The sequence below is a fragment of the Ascaphus truei genome, chromosome 5, assembly GCF_040206685.1.
Source record: "Ascaphus truei isolate aAscTru1 chromosome 5, aAscTru1.hap1, whole genome shotgun sequence".
In the NCBI taxonomy this organism is placed as follows: Eukaryota; Metazoa; Chordata; class Amphibia; order Anura; family Ascaphidae; genus Ascaphus; species Ascaphus truei.
In genome coordinates, this window is record NC_134487.1 from 40,944,942 (window position 1) to 40,965,092 (window position 20,151).

The 20,151-nt window shown below is 37.3% G+C and overlaps 1 protein-coding gene across 1 annotated transcript in view; it reads right to left on the bottom strand.

Moving 5' to 3' along the window:
- Positions 1 to 2,161: 2,161 nt before the first annotated feature.
- The window catches only part of SLC26A3 (solute carrier family 26 member 3), a 29,166-nt gene continuing 11,176 nt past the window's right edge, over positions 2,162 to 20,151 (bottom strand). Inside the window, exons 8-21 of the mRNA XM_075599731.1 lie at positions 19,279 to 19,361; positions 17,829 to 17,976; positions 15,889 to 16,002; positions 13,652 to 13,729; positions 13,404 to 13,499; positions 12,723 to 12,829; positions 11,977 to 12,046; positions 11,796 to 11,888; positions 11,464 to 11,559; positions 9,478 to 9,714; positions 7,068 to 7,122; positions 5,294 to 5,439; positions 5,127 to 5,192; positions 2,162 to 2,612 (exon numbers count right to left, since the gene is read on the bottom strand). Of these exons, the coding sequence (XP_075455846.1) occupies positions 2,589 to 2,612; positions 5,127 to 5,192; positions 5,294 to 5,439; positions 7,068 to 7,122; positions 9,478 to 9,714; positions 11,464 to 11,559; positions 11,796 to 11,888; positions 11,977 to 12,046; positions 12,723 to 12,829; positions 13,404 to 13,499; positions 13,652 to 13,729; positions 15,889 to 16,002; positions 17,829 to 17,976; positions 19,279 to 19,361 (1,413 nt within the window). The 3' untranslated portion in view covers positions 2,162 to 2,588. The remainder of the gene's footprint in view (positions 2,613 to 5,126; positions 5,193 to 5,293; positions 5,440 to 7,067; positions 7,123 to 9,477; positions 9,715 to 11,463; positions 11,560 to 11,795; positions 11,889 to 11,976; positions 12,047 to 12,722; positions 12,830 to 13,403; positions 13,500 to 13,651; positions 13,730 to 15,888; positions 16,003 to 17,828; positions 17,977 to 19,278; positions 19,362 to 20,151) is intronic.

Genomic DNA, 20,151 nt, shown 5'->3' on the forward strand with positions numbered 1-20,151 from the left:
TCAGTAGTCATTCCTTTCTGATCCCAGTCAATATAAATTGATTTTTTTAGGATGTGGTATGTCTTAAAACAAATGAAATCATGTCAGCAACAGTAAACCCTGGTTTAAAATAGAGTTACTATGGTCTTTTGTGCAGATACACTAAACAATGCTAAGCCGTGACAATCTTTATGGCGTGTGTAAATGTACGCTATGGATGTCAATGTGCACGGTGGCGCTTAGAACGAGGGTTGCCAGGTGGCTTCTCCAAAAATACTGGACACAATGGTAAAAGATCTGACACGCCACACACACACACCCTCCCTTCTCCTTGACCACAGGCTCCCGAGACCTCCTCCTGATTGGCTGCATTACCCAATAGCAGCCAATAAGGGTGGAGGAAACTGCCCAGCCCCCTAGCAACAGCCCTGCTTTCTCCCTGCTCTGAGAAATCGTGCGACACCCCAAACCGGTTAGGTCACTATGCACAGAGCGGTAATACCAGACTCATACATGTCCAATATTACCTCTATTTTTTTACTGGACGGAGTGTGCAATACCGGACACCTGGCAACCCTACTTAGAACCCTTTGCTAAATCTAGACCTTTATGCATGGTTTATAATACAGTGCTAAAACTGATTTATTCTCATGTAGACAATACCAAAAGATGCATTTGCATATGCATAACAATGTTTGCACCTAGATGTAATAATACATGTAGCCCCTCATCCCCTTCCTTTGTAAGTTCAATAGCCTAAATTAGAACAATTTGGGATGGGTTACTCAATAAACCAAACGCAAGCACACCCTTGTTAGTCTGTGTTCCCTCATAAATCGATATATCTCTGACTGCCCGCAGGGTGGCACAAAGATTATTGTATTTAACATCTACAATGTGGAATGAGGGATTACCTTTACCCTTAAAAAAAAAAAAAAAAAAAAATAGACACAATAAATGTTAATTAGAGGGCAGGTAGTGGTGTAAAAGTCACATGAGCACTTGTAATAGAAGCTCTTGTGTAATAATGTTGTTTAAAGGATTTTTATACAACTTCGGATATTCTCACAGGCCGGCGTAACAGTTAATAGGTTGCACTATCAGTGATTGACTCAGTCAGTGTGTCACAGTGCCCCCTAATACATTGCTTTGCTAAATATTGTAAACTTCTCTGATTTTGAAGAAGTTAAAAAAAGCACTTAAATGAAAGAGGAAATGAATTGCTAATACTAAAGGTCTGTAAAACCTCGGTAAAACCAGTGCCGGGCCTCATCAGGACCGCGGAGGTTGGAATGACAGATAGTAAGTAAACTCCACTTGTACCTTATTGCATTATTTACTACACTAACACAGCTAAAAGTGAGGACCCACAGTAATGCAATACCAAATTGGAAACTGTTTTCTGTGAACATGTAGACTTAAAATGCCATTATTATTCACTAAAATAAGAAAACTGGGATGAACATGTGTATTGTAGGGTTTACCTGTTAGGTGAGGAGTGGTGGTTACACATAGATAATAATAATGCATGAACTGCTATCCAACAATGCATTGTTACCTCTCGAATCATGATATTATATATATTGTGGCCTCGGTATCAGATTCCTGGTGGAAAACAAATACAATAATGGGGCAAAATCAGCCCACATGTATCAAAAATAAAAGTCATATTACTTTGCATTTTTTTATATGTCGGGCTGCTTTTTTTCTCTCCAGCAAAACTTCACTACGTGACTCTTTACGTGGATCTATGTTATTTTGTTTAATTGTAAACTTTCGCTGCTTTATTTTGTCAAGTAATAGGTAAAGTACTTAACCAATGTTAAAGTGTCATTAGTAATAATGCACAACTAATACCAGTGCAGATGTTGCAAAGATGATGCATTTTTACATACACTGATTCAAGCCAATGAGTTAACCTCTAATATTTGGTGCCAGAGGCCCATAGGTGAAGATAGCAAGGAGTTGAGACGGGATCACACAACCGATCAGCCATTCCAAAGGCAGTGCTGTTCCTGCAGAGCCCCTCCCATTCCCCCCCAGTACACCACACATTATTATATTTCCTTTCAAGTGTTGAAAGTGTACTGTATATTGCAGTCTATATAGCTCCACTGTAACCACGTTCCCATAACTTATAATAAATAACAATTTATGAAAATGATGACTTCCATGAAGACAGTTAACAGTGGTCATAGTGTAAGTTTATATAAAACAAAGTAAACAGAAAGAAATAGACACGAGCTTTTTATACAAGTATTAAAAAGTTTGACACTTATCAACCCCACTGTTGTACTGTATGGTCAGGGCAGTGCAAAGAGATCTATGTACATATGAACATGTGAATTGTCTTAAAATGTACAAATATGTGGAATGCAATTAAAATATACACCATTCTCCGTCAATATGGTTACAATTCATAAAACAAGATAAAAAATGATATATACTGTTTAGACATCACCATAAGAAAAGGCATTATTGTATAATCATGAAACAGAATAAATATATTTGTAGACCGCTTAATCTCCGTCGACTCAAATAATTCAAATGGTGAATGCTTCAAGTTTATCTTCAGGTAACTTGTTTATGAGTCTTGAGTTTAATTTGTGTTAGAATTGAGTTGCAACGGGCACCTACAAACCAAGTAAACAAACATATCTGTAATTATGTGCAATTAAGTAAATGTAGGTAACAAACATGGAAATTAGCTATGTGCAAACCTACGGGATCCCACCTACACTCCTTGATAAAGGACCCTCATGGTCCGAAACGCGTAGGAGGTACTGGTTCACCCCCTGGGGGGGTATGCTGTTTGGTGTGAAGTTATAATGAATAAATAGACCTTTTATTTTACACCACCTGGCTCCCTGGCAGTGCACTTTATTGCTCTTCTTTTGACTGGACTGTAAACAACGGATCTGCACGCCCCTGGGAAAGGACTACAACGGATTCTGTGTGATTATTATAGATGAGTACAATTATAGCACTGTTTGTCTCCAATGAGGAGTCACTAGAGTACCTTTTAGGTGCAATGGTTGGTCCCCTTCAGGAGACTTGTGTTTAATGGGTCACTCACATATCACATCTCTTAGTTCACCCACTCCATGTCTGAGTCCGTTTACCAGTCCTGTTTATTACTGAAGATTTAAATTTGGGATATTTTGGAATCTCTACTGACTTTGGAGCACCCATCTCCCTCCCCTTATCCTTCTACGGGATCCCACCGCCTGATTTAACATGCAAAATCAGTAATATCTCTATGGATGCAATGACTGGTCTTTTTCACAACGTTTGGTCAATTCAAAGGAGGAATTTATCAAAGTATCCCAGCAGCAAAACTGAAATGAAGAAAAAGATTGGTGCAAATAGAGCTAAAAGCTAAACAATATATACTGTATATGGTGATAACTAATAATCAACACCCACATGTACCCAGCAATTACTGGGCAAGGCTGCCAGGAATACTTGACCCAAAACTACGTCAAACAAAACACAACAAAAGCAATACAATCCGGCGCCTACAAATGGTGTCCAAAATCAGTCTGATTAAAGTCCAAGTGAGTCACTTCACTTGGACTTTAATCAGACTGATTTTGGACACAATTTGTAGGCGCTGGTTTTTATTGCTTTTGCCAGCTGCAAAACTGGTGAAAGAACATTGCACCAGATGTATCAATGAAGAGAATTCTACCGGTTTAAGCTGGGATGTTATTCCTTAAATACTTATAGGGCTGTTTTTGTACTCGTTTTGCAGCCATGAGACATTGATTAATAACCATCAAAGCTTTTTAACAGAAGAGATATTGATGTGTTTGTAAAAAAAAAAATCTCCAACCATGAAATTGCCAAATGTACCTTCTGTGCATATGACAATAGGCAAATCTCACCACCAGGGGGAAGCAACACATTGCTCTGCATTTTTAACACCCTCTCTCAGGCGAAAAGAAATATTCAGCAATGCTAGTCTATTTTGTTAACCCTACCAATGATAACAGCATCTGGTTGGCGAAAAGGAAAGAAAAGATTCAAAACTAAACCAGAAGCAAGTGCAATTGTAAAGGAAGAAACAATGCACTATAAGAAAAGGTGGAGCTGAAAAGAAACCACATGGAGGAATACCGAGCAGAGCACCCCTCTTAAGACTCACTGGGTGTGGAACTCTGATATAGCAATACAAGTCTATTTCCCATGCTGTAAATACTTTATTGGCTGGCTAAGCCAAAGGCAACCAATCAGCATCTGGTTACCTTTGAAGGCACCAACCAGAAAACAAAGTATTACAGAGACCAAACCAGTGCACCGGTAAATAAGAATAATGTGCACTAAAAGCGGCGGTGGAGTTCAAAAGAAAACATGGTGGAATAGTGAGCAGGGCATCACACTTAAGGCTCACTTTTCATAGACTGGAAATCTGATTGGCTGGAGCCAATCAACAACACACACCTGGTTGGTCACAGTTGGGCAGCCAAACGGAAAAAGCTGTCTATAAACTAAAAATGAACAGAAACCAGTTTAAGTGTACCTGTAAATAAAAACAAAAGTGCACTAAATGAGGAGGGGTAATACAACTGAAACCAGATGATGGGGGGATACCGAGAAGAGCATCCTGCATGAGGCTCACAAGGAGGTGAACGCTGGTACAGCAATACTAGTTATACTTGAATGCTGATGATGGAAACTGTCTCATCCTGAATGGATACTACTATCATTAATCTCCCTACTTGGAGTTATCTATTAATATTCTATGAACTCTGATAAGCATACTTTCTGACTAGCTTTATAGAGGTAAAAAATGTTATGCATGGAAGGTTAAATCTCATACAAATATACTGTATATAATCATAAAAGGAGAAGGAGTGGCTCAGAGAGTAACGACACTGATTAACCCTGAGATTGTTGCAGGGGTGCCTGGTTCAATTCCCGGTGTCGGCTCCATGTGAGCTTGGGCAAGTCACTTTATCTCCCTGTGCCTCAGGCACCAAAAAACATAGATTGTAAGCCCCACGGGGCAGGGACCTGTGCCTGCAAAATGTCTCTGTAAAGCGCTGCGTATAACTAGCAGCGCTATACAAGAACATGCTATTATTATTATTATACTGTAATAAAAAGTTACTTCTTCATTACAGAAAGAAGTAGGTTCAACTCACATTACATTCTCTGTTTCGGAGGCTCCCTTTTGTATTTTCATTTGCAAATAATTCAGTTCCGTTCTCCTGTTATAAAGAGGAATACATAAAGCAAATATCCATTATTATTCAATGCATATAGCCAGTTGAACCACAGAATAATAAACACAGGGTATATAGGTCATTACCTTTATTTCTTTTAATTTAGACATAGTACCCAAGTCCTTTTTAACTACTACATGTAACACGGCATCATGTATACTGAGGAAAAGCATTGAGGTTGTAACTTCATCATCAAAAAATCCACATCGTTCAAGCTTCTCCAAAAGATTACCTAACAAATAACAGAAAAGGAAACCCTTAAACTCAGTTACATTAATACAATATAAGTGTGCTATGAAAATGATAATGAATGAACCTCATAACTGGTGTGAAACAGCTCTATTCAGTATGAAGTGAAGCTGCTTCCCCATGCTGGAGAATAGTCTAATCTCACCCATTTCAATGGAAATTAACTCTTCTACTTTAGCACAAGGAAGACAACTTTATGCATATTGAGTTATTTATTTATTTATAAAATATTTTACCAGGAAGTAATACATTGAGAGTTACCTCTCGTTTTCAAGTATGTCCTGGGCACAGAGTAAAACAAATAGTACATGGTTACAAGTACAGTTACATAAATGAACAGGGTATACATTATATACGAGACATTGCGTGCACAGTTAAAGAAAATGTATATTATGAGCGTATGAAACAGTTACAGACCAGGTTAAAATGTGAGACAGCCTTAGATTTGAAAGAACTTAAACTGGTGGTGGATGTTAGACCATAGTTGCAAAGTCTCCCCTTCTACTAAAAGGATACTAAAAAAAAAGATATGTCATTATTACAGTATCTCATTATTAAGTTCAATATATTATCTGAGTTAACTATCATGCCATTACGCATTAAGCTTGACACCTCAGAAATGCAAATCAGCCCATGATTTATTTCTAACTTCTACATTTCCTTAGCAGGCATTTGCCTTCTCACTCGCTGTATGTGGGTAACCAGTCTGAATGACTTTACTTGTTCTGGACCTTACTGTTTTTAAACTCCTATCACATTGCCTCTGTTGTCTTTGAACTATAAAAGTTCAAAAGTGGCTGGTGTGTGAAAACTGAACACTGAAAATATCGACTGCATATAAATGACAATATCAAATGGCTAAATCAGATCCACTACTTGATGAAATCGGCACACGAATCTGTGCATTTTTTTTTATTTTTGATAACTAACTGACACATTCCTCAGCAACTTTTGCTTCTAACCTATTTCGTAATACTTTGTAATACTTCTGCAGCGAGATAATGTTAAATTCCACTAGGGGAATTTAGTGGGCTAACAGAACTATGTATCAAGCATGGCAAATGGTTGCATTTCAGTTAAGCTAAAGCTAAGAGTCAATTTCATGTTGAGTGTGTTAGCATTATCATTTGGGGCAATGTTATAACCACATGTATCAATATATGCACTTTTAATAAATGCTATTTTTTTTCCTTTCTTTATGCCACTCAAATTTGGCACATATTTGTTTAACACAAATACAATATAAAAATGACTTTATAGAGATGCTATATTTTATACATCTCATTGTTATCTGGACTACTCTGTAAATCTACTGCACATGTCACAAAACTTAGAGCAAAGAATAGCACAATTTTGCTTCAAATTTGCCTTCATAAAAAAAAAAAGCAAAAGCAGTAAAGTCTCTGTGGCCCCTTTATAATATGGTGAAAGTGAGGTAGCGCACAGTTCATGATGCTATGACCTCCATACTAATCAATTAAAGTTACTGCATCACTGAATTTGCATGTTTGAGAATAAAATCAACAGGATATTCATATTTCCTGAATTCATGTTATACTTACGATTCAGTACGCAAATCAAATGCATGTAAAGAGGTAAAAATAAACTTACTGTCTATAGAAGCAATGTACACGTCAACTTCTATCTTGATGAATTCTTTTAAAATCTATAAATGGTAGCATAACGTTTATTTTTAATATAATGTTGAGCTGCATTTAATAATTTTACATACAGTATAGATATATTATTTATAAATTTCTAATCAAAACAATGCGTTAAAACAAACATCTCTATACTTCTCCTACATCTTTTCATTGTCTTATAAAACCCCTCATTATCTTCCATTTGCTTTGTGCTTACTAATGGCCTGTATATATATATATATATATATATATATATATATATAATATGTGTGTGTGTGTGTGTGTGTGTGTGTGTGTGTGTGTGTGTGTGTGTGTGTGTGTGTGTGTGTATGTATATATATATATATATATATATATATATATATATATATATAAATAAAACAAAAGACTGAATTAAAATGAAAGGAAAAGTACATTAAATAATGACTGGAAATTGTGAAACTATTGGTCAGATGTAACACGTTAGATCTCTGGTTCTCTTGTGCCTCAGCAGTTCCATACTGTCTCCTGCCTAGTATGAGGTGAATTATACTGTATAAGCAGTGGTTTGTGTGCCCGTTATATCTCTGACTTGAGTACACTTTAGAAAACCTTTCTGAAATAAATATTAGAAATAGTAGACACACTGTTACATTGCTGGTTGCTTTGTCATAATTCCAACTTCTGTTTCTGAGTGGGACGACCTAGATAAACATGCAATCCCACTCATAGCCAATGACTATGACATGTTTAAGGGCTTACATCTGGGTGATTAATACCTTTTATACCAAAATTGGTCATCTATAAGTATTTTTAAATAACTTTGTTTTACATTTTTGTATAAACATAGTGAGATCACACATGGGAGGGATATGATGTCCAATGGTTACTCCATTTTGTTTGCTGCCCCTTGTGCAAAAGCAAACATCCCCTCTCTCCCTTAGCTTTATTGGCTCTCTGAGAAGAGCAGGACCCACCCTGGGGTAAGGTAAGGGTAAAGCAAACACTACATGGACAAACACGCCTCATTCAGAGGCACAGGAGAAAAGGGTTTTGTGCTTGATTTACAAAGAAACACGAGATGCTACATCTTTGCTTTAAGAATGGTTACATTTGCTTAAGGAAGCCAATTGGATTGCAAATTGTTTTCTGGTCGGCTAACAGGCACTGTACATTTAAGTGCGTCTACAACATATCACAATAATTCATCATAGTTGAAGCTGCAACCATAGAACCATGGCACTTTTTTTCGCTGCACAGCATATGGTTATACCCCCAAATCATGTTCACCAACTACTGCTTTATACTGAAAACTGGGCAATGTAGATTCTGCAAGATAACATGCAGCAATTGTACTTTATTGGCTTTTCCTGAGAAACTAGTGCCATCATAAATGTTTATTAACTCGGAACACGATTACACGTTGGCAGTGACACTGAGTTAAGTTTTCCACTAGTGTAATACTGACAGAGAACATCGAGAACACTGTGTTATCTGAAAGGGAAATACAATATTTCTTTGATGTACCATATTGTTTACTATTTTCCTCCACCTTTGATTTTTCTGTGTTATAATTTAACCATACAGGTGCAGTCCTCTCTAAAAAAATAAATACATATCAAATCTAAATGACATTCAACACACTTTCTTCAGCTTTCCTTAAACTGCATACATTACACGTGCTGTCTGGCCATACCACACTTTTGCTCACTAATGTCCTTGATGTATGGCCCCCAAATAGTTTAACTCTCTATTAGAAAGCTAAAAAGTCTGCCAACAACTTGGCAATGAGCAAATCCTGAATGGTGATGTCATTATTGTGCGCCAGATGCTTGGAACACATCTGTTCCTCTGGTACGCCATAATGGCGTACTCAGGTCATACATAGAGTCGTCAGTTGTCATTGCATCATGAGCAAGAAAGTGTTAATTGGGGGTCATTTTAGCTTCAGAATCAGGAAGCTCAAGAAGTTATGACTTCACACATCATCAGCCCCCCAATTAAAAAATTAAAAGTCAGGAGGATTCACTACATTAAAAAGCAACATCAAGGAGTTTCAAATAGTCAATATTGCTTTAAAGATCATTACAAATGCATAAGGAAGCCAATGCCATTGTTGTGTGTGTGTGTGTGTGTGTGTGTGTTACCTGGGACCGCCTAATGGCGAGGGTTTCAAAGCATAATTTAGCATTACAGCAAAGGTGAAGCCCTCAGCCATGTAACACTCCCTGTCCCAGCTTTAGTGACCAATTCATAATTGGAGACGTTTTTAATAGCTTAGTAAATGTACGTTCCTGCTGTTTCCAGAGCCACTACCTATTATGACCTTTCTTATAACCGCCCCCGGCCCACATTAATTTCCCCCCGGTGTTTTTATCGCTGGATAATAAGACACATACCGCTTTTAGACCCTTCATCCCAGACATATCGAGAAATGACACTGCGCCGAAATCAAGGATTAAACTGTGGATGTCAACTTTGGGAACCTTGAAGTTATTTAGAAGTTCTGCGTTCCAGTCTATGTTAATGGGGAGGTCGGCAGTGTTAATGGGCTGGTCCAGCTCTTCTATTCTGTTATTGTCTAGTTGTTCATCGTCAGAGTCCATGTAGTCGTATGAAGTACAGATCATACCTTTCTGTAACAGGAATCGATACATGTTAAGTGCAAACATCACCTTGTATTCAAAACAGTATGTTCAAAAGTCTTATATGTATATTATTATTTAATCCCCCAACTATTACCACATATCAAAATGAATACAGACTGTCTTAAAGAAGCAATACTACTTTCTAACTTTTTCTTCTTCTTGTTTTATTATTTTTTTTATATGTAAAGCATGTGACAGTATAATTCTACAGTCTAACCTAAGATGGCAATCATTTGGTGCTCGTTATAAATCTATCAAAATCCTGATTGTGTGCTTGAAGTGTTTTGACTGCTTCAGTGAGTGTAACTCAGCAGCTACAATGTATCCTTATATTACTAAGGTAACATTATCTATTGTTACAGTTTACAGCTCAAACTGCTGGGAACATTTGCAACAAATTATTCCAAACAGGAAAGTGTTGCAAATATCTTGCACTGCTTGGGAGGTGTACTAAAACCTGCCATAGAAATCAAAGGATTTAAAACTCATAAAAAATGGCATTAAGAGAAACAAAAAAACATTAAAAAAAGTCCCTATTATTTAATACTATAGAACTGATTTATTAAAAAAAACCATATAAGATTTTACACGTTTTTCTGCTTTAATGTAGTTCTCATATTTATTTGTTCAAAATGTTTTACCAGGAAGTAATACATTGAATTACCTCTCATTTTCAAGTATGTCCTGGGCACAGAGTTATAATGAGAAATACATGGTTACAAATACATAGTTACAATGAGTGAAAAGTATTATATAGTACAGGGGTGTGCAAACTTTTTTTGCGGCGCTCCCCCTCTGCGTTACCTCCTCCGTTGGCCACCCCCCTCCTTACATCGTGCAGTGTCAAATGACATAGCAGGGTCATGTGATGTCACGTCACGTGACCCGCGGAGTCATTTGACATCATGTTACAAGGGCAACCGTGACATCACATGACCCCGTGGCCGTGATGCCATGGTCACGCTTCCTGAAGCCGGGTGAATCCTGGTAAGTAGAGGTTGCAGAGGCCTCGCGTGGTCCCCCGGCATTTAATTTAAATGCCTTGGGAAAGAGCGCGGGACCCCTGCAACCCCCATAAAAAAATCTTGTGCCCCCCAGTTTGTGCATCCATGATATTGTATGTACAGTTAAAGATAAGATATATTATACGCGTATATAACAGTTACAGACCAGATTAAAATGTGAGACAGCTTTAGTTTTGAAAGAACTTAGACTGGTGGCGGCAGTGAGAGTCTCCGGTAGACTGTTTCAGTTGAGGGGTGCACAGTAAGAGAAGGAGGAGCAGCCAGATACTTTGCTGAACCTTGGGACCATGAAAAGTCTTTTGGAGTCAGATGTCAGGTGATACGTGCTGCATGTGGTAGGGGTGAGGAGCTTGTTCAGATAGGCGGTAGTTTGCCCAGAAAGTATTTGAAGGAAAGACAGGAGAGATGAGCTTTGCGCCTAGACTCAAGTGATGACCAGCATAGTTCTTTGAGCATTTCGCAGTGATGTGTGTTGTAATTGCATTGGAGGACAAAGCCGCATATTGAGATGTAGAGGGTATCAAGTTTGCTAAGGTGGGTTTGTGGTGCCGTGCCATATACTATGTCCCCATAGTCTATAATTGGCATCAGCATCTGCTGTGCGATGCTCTTTCTGACCAGCAGACTTAGGGAGGATTTATTCCTATATAGTACACCTAGTTTGTACACATATAATCAGTGTAGAACTAATAAGAAGAGATTTCACACTTACAGATGACATCTGAAGTTCCCCTTTTTTCAACATTTTCTTGATTTTCCTTAGAGCCTTATTGCGCTTACGTAACACCCTCAGTGGGTTTACACCAGCCTGTAAGAGACAGTTTGATATCAAGTTGTTAGGCCTCTTTGAGTACATTCTATTTAAAGCAGGGGTGGCCAACTCCAGTCCTCAAGAGCCATTAACAGTCAGGTTTTCAGAATACCCCTGCTTCAGCACAGGTGCTCAATCAGTGGCTCTGAAGCAGGGATGTCCTGAAAACCTGGCCTACCCCTGCTTTAAAGTGTTGTAGTGATATGGATAAACGCTGAAATACTAAGACTTACAGCAGCTGTAAGCTTATCCCTGAAAAAATCGATATTGGCAAAAAAAATTGGAGATGGACATCTGAATATCTTCACTCCCTCCGGCTCATATATCTACAGAAAGAAAGCATCATTATTGAGTTATACACACAGCTTACAGTATATGTAGTGTATATGTATCATTGCAAAGAACCATACGTACAGTACTATAGTCTTTCCTGTTCTTGTAAATGTTATTTCCGCCAACATTAGCCACCTGAGAGCATTTTGGACTGTAAAACACAATAAAGTGCAAAATCAATTTCCATATTAATTTTCCAAGACCTACTGTACTGTATTTATCCACCACGTGACTAGGACTATCCTCTCCTCACTGCATGCAGTACAGGTATGTTGAATGCACATAGTAAGGTGGCAAAGAATATTGGTGGTTTTCAAGAGTACATGTCTACTAGTCTCACAATGTTTTATACATCGCTAGCTTTTTACAGCAATTAACGTGCCTGCAGCCATTATTGTTAGTGTACAGGTGTGTGACACGTTCGGCATTTATGGCACAATGGAATTGGCACAACTTTACTGCAGTTGAGTAAATTATTCCACATGGGAGCTAAAGGAGGCCGTAAGCTTGGGAAATGAGAAGTGGATATCGGCAAAAGTGCAGGTGAAGTTGAATGGATAAACATGATAGCTATGGTACATAGATGTACTGTAGTTGTACCCAAGTTTTTAAGACCTCACAAGTTTCTTCTTCAGACGTACTGTCCAAGCATTACCATAACTCAAAATGCTTGTGCTGGGATAGAGGGAGAAGTTGAGTAAATAAGAAGTTTAGTTTTGAAATAGAAAAGCAGATGTACATTAGGATAAGATGAAGTGGCACTCTATTGTTTCTATAATACACAGTACAGCATCAAGACAACAATAAAGGTTCTAAGGACAACTTACAACTGTGCACGGAACACCACAGTCAGCAGCTCAAATCCTACTCCTGCTGCCAGTCCAAAGTCAAGTCCAAGAAGAATTGCAGCTATGCAAGTCACCACCCATACTACCTGCGGAGAATAAGGTAGAATAATGCCAACTACATTCTTTAAAATGCTCCATGTATAGCTTATTATTGTGTTTAAATCAAAACAGAGCCCTTGTTCACCTATTTCCCATGTTGTGTAATTGTTTTGGATACACTATCTAAATTGATGGAAAATGGGTCATTGGCATTGAATGGCAGACTATGGTTTTGCATTTTATTAGTACAATTGTTGAGAGACTTTGTACTTGTGTAATCATGCTACGGAAACAAACTGTCTCGTCACTGTTTGTAACATTAGGCAACAGACAAAAAAATATCCAGTATTTTCAGGCGAATATAAATCAGATTCCATTCAATATTTTACCAGTCTAAGCATGCTGAAATACACTGAGTTGTTCGGGGTCTTTGCACATTGATCTAGTCTATTACCATCTTATGTAGGTGGGTACAATTGAACACAACTAACAACAAAGAGGAAGAAATATATTCTACCAAAGGTCATTTAGGGATAAGCCCACAAGTTGTCAACCTGTACTTCCCAGTTTTATGTAGATTCTACTGTACATATATTAATAGTAATAGTATACAAAACTTACACAATCGTATTTATCTTTCCGGAACAAATTGGGAATTTCACTAAACTGCATAAGCATTCCCTTCAAATTGATGAGGACTAAAGCTGACAATACAGACTGAAACGAGAAGAAAACAAGGTATATTATACTTTGAGTCTGTGTTTGTTCTCCATGGGCATTTTTAATTTCAAGAAAATCATCGTGTCTCCTTCCCAACCAATGAAGAAAAAGTGTTAATAAAAAAGGAGTGGAAATAGAATTCTCAATACCTTTTGTAATGGTGCAAGGAGAAATCCTAATGCCAAAGTAACAACCATAACAATTATAGCTGATAAGAGGCCAGCAATCTGCAAATAAGTAACAAATATTTGATAAGGCAAATGTTTATACATTTTAAAATGTGTGCACATTTTCTAGACATATACATAATGATATGATCATTAAAGACCCATACATACACCGCTTAAATTCTATCTAAATTGCTTAAGTTTTTTTTCCTTCAGACATTATGATGCACGTCCCTTTAAAATTACAGATGGGCGAACCAGTCCCGATCCGTTTCCCCAGAATTTCCCGAGTTTGCCAAGCAGAATCCGTTCCGCTGTGTAAAATACGCAGACGGATTGTTACAGTTTCAATCCACGCAGATCGATCCAAAACCGCCATCGGATACAACCCGCTGGGGAATTGTAACAATACATTCCACTGATTCCACAATCCTCTGATGGATTTAAGAATTCTTTCTACGGTTTCAGCAATCCATGGATTGGATTCTTAATATCCATCAGAGGATTGGGAATTCCGTGGAATTCGGGCCAGATCAAGATCCGCCCCTCAAAAATCGCCCTTTTTAAAAAAAAAAAGCCTTTTTGTAATATAATTGTTTTTTATTTATTTAAATATTTTTTTTATTATTTTACTAAAATAAATTAACATCTTACTTACATGTACAATTTTGATAAAGGAACAATTTTTATACATCTATCTTAGTAAAAACAATTATCTTCATAACAATTTTTCTTTGCAGTTTTCTGTATGTTGCATATCCATATATAAAATTCTCTTTGGATTCTTTTAATTTCAAATTATTTTTATTTTTTAACATAGAAAAGATAAAGGAGAAGGATAGATAAAGATGGGGCCTGAGAGGAAAGGAATGGGAAGGGGAGGGAATGCATAAGGGCTAAAAGGTAAAAGAGACAAGGGATAACAATCAACCAAGATCAGGATTCTACCTAAAAAGTGAAGGCTTCATTTCCCATACCTTATAGAAATTATCTAATTTTTTATTAAGTTGAGCTGAAAGTTTTTCCATTAATTTAACTCACTCTTTTAATTATTGAATGTCTCGATGGTACATTTATAGTCTTCCACACCACTGCTGTAGAGCAACGGGCTGCTGTAAGAACAATAGAGATAATTTTTCTAATGGTATTAGATACCTCTTCAACCGGCTTTGCTAATAAATACGTTTGTAGGTCTAGAGGGATTCTTGTATCTGTAATTTCCTGTAAGATATTCTGGATCTTTATCCAAAACTTTTGAATCTGTGGACATGACCTCCATATATGTACCATATCTCCTCTCAGGCCACATCCTCTCCAGCACAAATCTGATGTGCCTGGGGAGATCAGCGTACTCGGGATTAGGTACCATTGAAATAAAATGTTGTATATATTTTCCTTCGTTCGGGCAAATTGAAGTTTTAGCTGCCGATTCCAGATATCCTCCCAGGTTTCCATATCTATTTCTACATTGAGATCTTCAGCCCATTTTAACATATAATTATGATTCTGAGGAGCCCATTTCTATTTAAAATTATACATTTAAAAAAAGTTCAGTTTTCACATATTGCGGGAAAATATTTTTTGTGGGATCTGTGAGTTAGGGCTGGTACTGGGAATATTATAGGACAGTGTAGTCCAAGCTCTGTCTGCATGGAGCACCAGCAAGCTAGTATAGGTTTTCAGGACAATACTGTACATCCTTAGTGATAATTAGAGCTAAATTAACATCTTAATTATTTGTTATTCAGCGAAATAGGGAAACGTGTCCTGGTGGTGGCCCTTAGGGACGAAACTTGAACTATCTTGCTTTAGAAACTTGAATTCCAAAAGACCATTGCAGCATTTGTACCTCATTAAGATATAATGCCATGAATAACATATCTTAAAGGTGTAATCCTGAATAGCCTACTGTATTTAGAAAAAAAGAGACATATTTTTATTAATGTTAACCTGAAAAAAAACATATAAAGCTCTATACCGAGACTGTTACATTTTATTTTTTATATAACAGATCTCATTTTACATACAGTATCTATTTGCGCACCCCCGGAAAAAAGGACCAAATATATAGTTCTTCAAATATAAAAGTATGGCATACAGAACATTTCAAAGTGTTGGCAAAAGTATGGCAAACATCACAGCTCAATCCTAGATCTGTACTGGACCAATGCAGCAAGTAGCACCTTGAAGTACACTCCGTTTGCCACTCGCTTCCTTACCTGAGTTTTGCCTCCTGTGCTTTCCTGCACAGCTGATCTTGAGAGTGACGTACTCGCAGCAAACCCTTTGAAACAGCCACAGAATATGTTGCTTAATCCAAATGCAACTAATTCCTGCAAGACAAAAGTAATCCCAAAAGTGTCAACAGGCACAATACAGGTACATTTGTATTTCCTTTCCTTTGTTAAGCTCATGAGAGACGTCTATACAGTATATATATATCTAGAGAGAGATGTTAATTTACAAAATCTCAAATCAGCGAGAGAGAGAGAGAGAGAGAGAAAGAGAGAGAGAGAGAGAGAGAGAGAGAGAGAGAGAGAGAGAGAGAGAGAGAGAGAGAGAGAGAGAGAGAGAAGAGAGAGAGAGAGAGAGAGAGAGAGAGAGAGAGAGAGAGAGAGAGAGAGAGAGAGAGAGAGCACATTTGTAGAAAGATGTGGGGGAAGGTAGGCGCTCAGGAACCAAAAGAGGGGGAGACAACCAGTGTATCAAGATGTGAGGATCCATAAATCTATATGCAGACTAGATAAAGAAGCATAGAGAATAGAGACATAAGAATACATGTGAAAAAAAACACAGTGGAAGAATCTGAAAGAGTCCCAAAAAGCGTTGGAACCTGATAATGGTATGGAAAATATAGTCACAGAAAGTCTTAATCCTAAAATCCTGAGGGTGATAAGGAATAGGGAATTCAACAGTGTCACAGAAAATGTTTGGTGTTTAGTCCTAGTGGGTGTTGCTGCTGCTTCTGGATAAGGGAGTCCTCAGCTCGCAGACAGGAACAGGGAGAATCTAGAATATTGAAGCAAACAAAGCAACCCACATGTTGCAGACTATTAAATAAGTATAAACATATTAATATAAGATTATACATATAGAGATTATTATTCAAGTATAAAAGCTAATAAAAATGCAATCACAATGTACAAAGGTTAAAAGAGCGTATCTGTATAGTAACTGTGATCCCATTGATCTGTGGTAATGGGACCATAGTTACGGTACACAGATAAGCTTTTTTTAACATTTGTACATTTTTGTGGAATGCGTTGGCAAAAGGACCTGAGGAGTTCTGTCCCGTTGGCAATCTGTACGAGGACTGGAGTACCTAGGAGTAACATCACAACAGCTGCAGCATGGAAGTCTCTCAAGCTGGCACCATGGAGCAATGGGACCACCGTTACTATACACAAACAAGCTCTTTAACCTTTGTACATTGTGAGTGCATTTTTATTTGCTTTTATACTTCAATAAAAGTTTGCACCATGTGGGTTGAGTTTCTTTGTGCTTCTGTATTCTAGATTCTCCATATATGTGAACATTTTATTTGTATATAACGTACTTGTTTAGTATTAATACCAAAAATAGTTAGGGGTAACTAAAGAAATTATAATATATTCAATATAATGACATATATATATATATATATATATATATATATATATATATATATATATATATATATATATATATATATATAACATAATAATTATTTGTTCTTGTATAGCTCTGCTAGCGCTGCTAGTTTTACGTAGTACTTTACAGAGACATTTTGCACAGTCTCTGCTCCGTGGCCCTTACAATCTATGTTTTTGGTGCCTGAGGCACAGGGAGATAAAGTGACTTGCCCAAGGTCACAAGGAGCCGACACCGGGTACACTGATACTTGCCCTTTGTCTATAGGATCCTAGAGCACTGGTTCCCAACACTCTCCTCAGGAACCAGCAGCCATACCAGGTTTCTGTGGCCACCACTGAACATGTTATTCATATGCCATTTAAGCAGATTTACCTGTGTGAAGGGACATTGGCTATTCTCAAAACCTGGTGTGGCTGATGGTTCCCAGGAAGAGGGTTGGGAACCACCGTTCTAGAGGCAGGTTTCTGCTTTGTGATTATCATATTATATGAGGAGTTCTTGTAAGAAGACTGGTACTGTAGCTTACCTGGTTACCATTTATAACATAGTCATGCTTGATAGAATACACTTTAGCTACAGAAAAAGCTATAGCAAATCCAACAATCCCAATGGAGAAACCATCAGCTATACAGTCCTGAAAAACGGAAATGCTCGGTGCAATGGGAGGCTGAAATCTGTGCAAAGGAAAAAGAGCAAAGTCAAGAAAAGCAGATACAAAATCCAACACATCCTCTCTGTATGTCTCTGTTAAACATCTCTCAATGTTATTAGTATTATTATCAACTAAACTAATCCATATCATTGACTACAATTAGTACTTTGATAAGCACACATTGTAAAGGATGTGTACATTTCTGTAGGGCATTGGGGTAAGTGGTAAGTATGTTTGCCTTTTCTTTATGTTAGATATTCCACCTGTGTATAGTCCATGTGGTAAGAAAGAACTTAACACGTATTAGTTTGTGACTCACAGGCAGATAAAGAACAAGGGCTATCATAGTGTATGGAATATTTGTTGTAAGGATTGAAGCTTTGCTGATTTACCAGATACTCAAAGTTTCTCCCCAACATGTTGCACATTTTTAGCTGCAGGTGACAGGTTTCAGTTAATGTGATTTTGTTTTCAAGAGCACCATTTTTTTAAAATCACAAACCAAACCTCACATTGGTTATCAGACAGAGATAACTCAGCGGGGGTGGAGGGGGGCTGAGCAATATTCTTTGTTAGATAATTAAAAACAAAACTGACAGCAATTGTTGAAAGAAAATTCGTTTTTAGCTCGGTGTTCTCTGAATGCAGCCAATAAAGTAATCTTGTGTTGAGTCTTTTTTTTAAACAAAGTAAAGAAGGGAAGTCTACTGATTTAGATGTGATTTTTCTTATGCACGTTTGTAAGGCACCTTCTTATTACATAAGGCAGTTGTTACTTACAGTAGCACAATTACCCAATGGATGACAAGTGCTTCTGCAATGCTATACTGAGGCTGCAGTCTTTTTCATTGAACACATCCTAATGACTTTTCTCCCCTTAGATCAGGTTGTGATTCCACTCAACCATTACCCGAGACAGTCACTGCTCTGCTGTAGCATTGCAACTTTTTTGCCTGTTATGAGTTTTGCATAATAATCAAAGTCTGCACATCCCCTTTATCACATACTTTGCTTCTTGTTGGCAGATGCAGGTATCACAGTTTAAAATTGGTTTCTGTGAACCTTTACAAGAAACATTGGCATAGATATAGTTTAGGTATATTCTACTGGAATATTCAAGTATTAAGCATGGGATTGGCTCAAGGGCAGCAAATCAGGTGGTTAAAGGGAATTAGCCCCAATCCTAATGTCCCTTGAGTCTATGGATTTGATAATATTTATTGGATTATGTAAATTATCAATATGAATCTCGTTAATTATTCTCATGCTGTGACTGCAGGAATAAATGCTAACGATTTTAAAGGAGGAAAAATGATGGACCTACCCTTTTTCTAATTCTCCAACAATATCTACGTCATATTTGTCCTTGAAATTAAATGCATATGATACTCCAGTTGCTATTACTGTCTGCAAGATAAAAGAAATGAAATGAGCAATTACAGGATTTGAGACAAAAAGAACATCATGTTGATGGGATTGCAAACATCTTCACGTAGTTCACAATTGGTAAATTCAACCATTTTCTTACAGAATATATGTGTATGCCTCATACAGTCTTGTACATGCGAATGAGCACATTAATGGGTGGCATTAATTAATTAATCAAATCCAATAACAAACTAAAATTAGCACTTTCATAAGCACACATTTTAAAGGATGTATACATTTCTGTAGGGCAGTATAGTAAGTGGTATGTTTTTCTTTTCTTCATGTTAGATATTCCACCATGTTGTAAGAAAGACCTTAACATGTTGTAATAGTTTGTGACTCACAGGCAGGTCAATGGGCTATCATAGATGATTGGTTTATTGGTATATTTACCAGACACTCAAAGTTTCTCTCTGGGCAGGAGATGAGGGCAAAGAGTAATCTCTTCTATAGAAGATGCCTTCATAACATATTGAATAGAGATACAAATATGTACCACACACTACAGCATGAACTACAAACTCTTTACCAGATGTTGAATAAAACGTTGAAATACTGCTTCACACGTGTTGATCATGCTATGTTTGGTTTAGAAAAGAGCTTGCATTATGCATCTTATATATAAGCTTGGTAAAATAATTTGTTTGAGACAAAGTTGAAAATACATACAGTATTGCATAACTTCCAGTGTTCACATATATCTCCAATTATTATTGCATCATGGGGGTGGAGGGGTTAATGTTGTTCTGTTAAGGTGTTACTGGAGCTT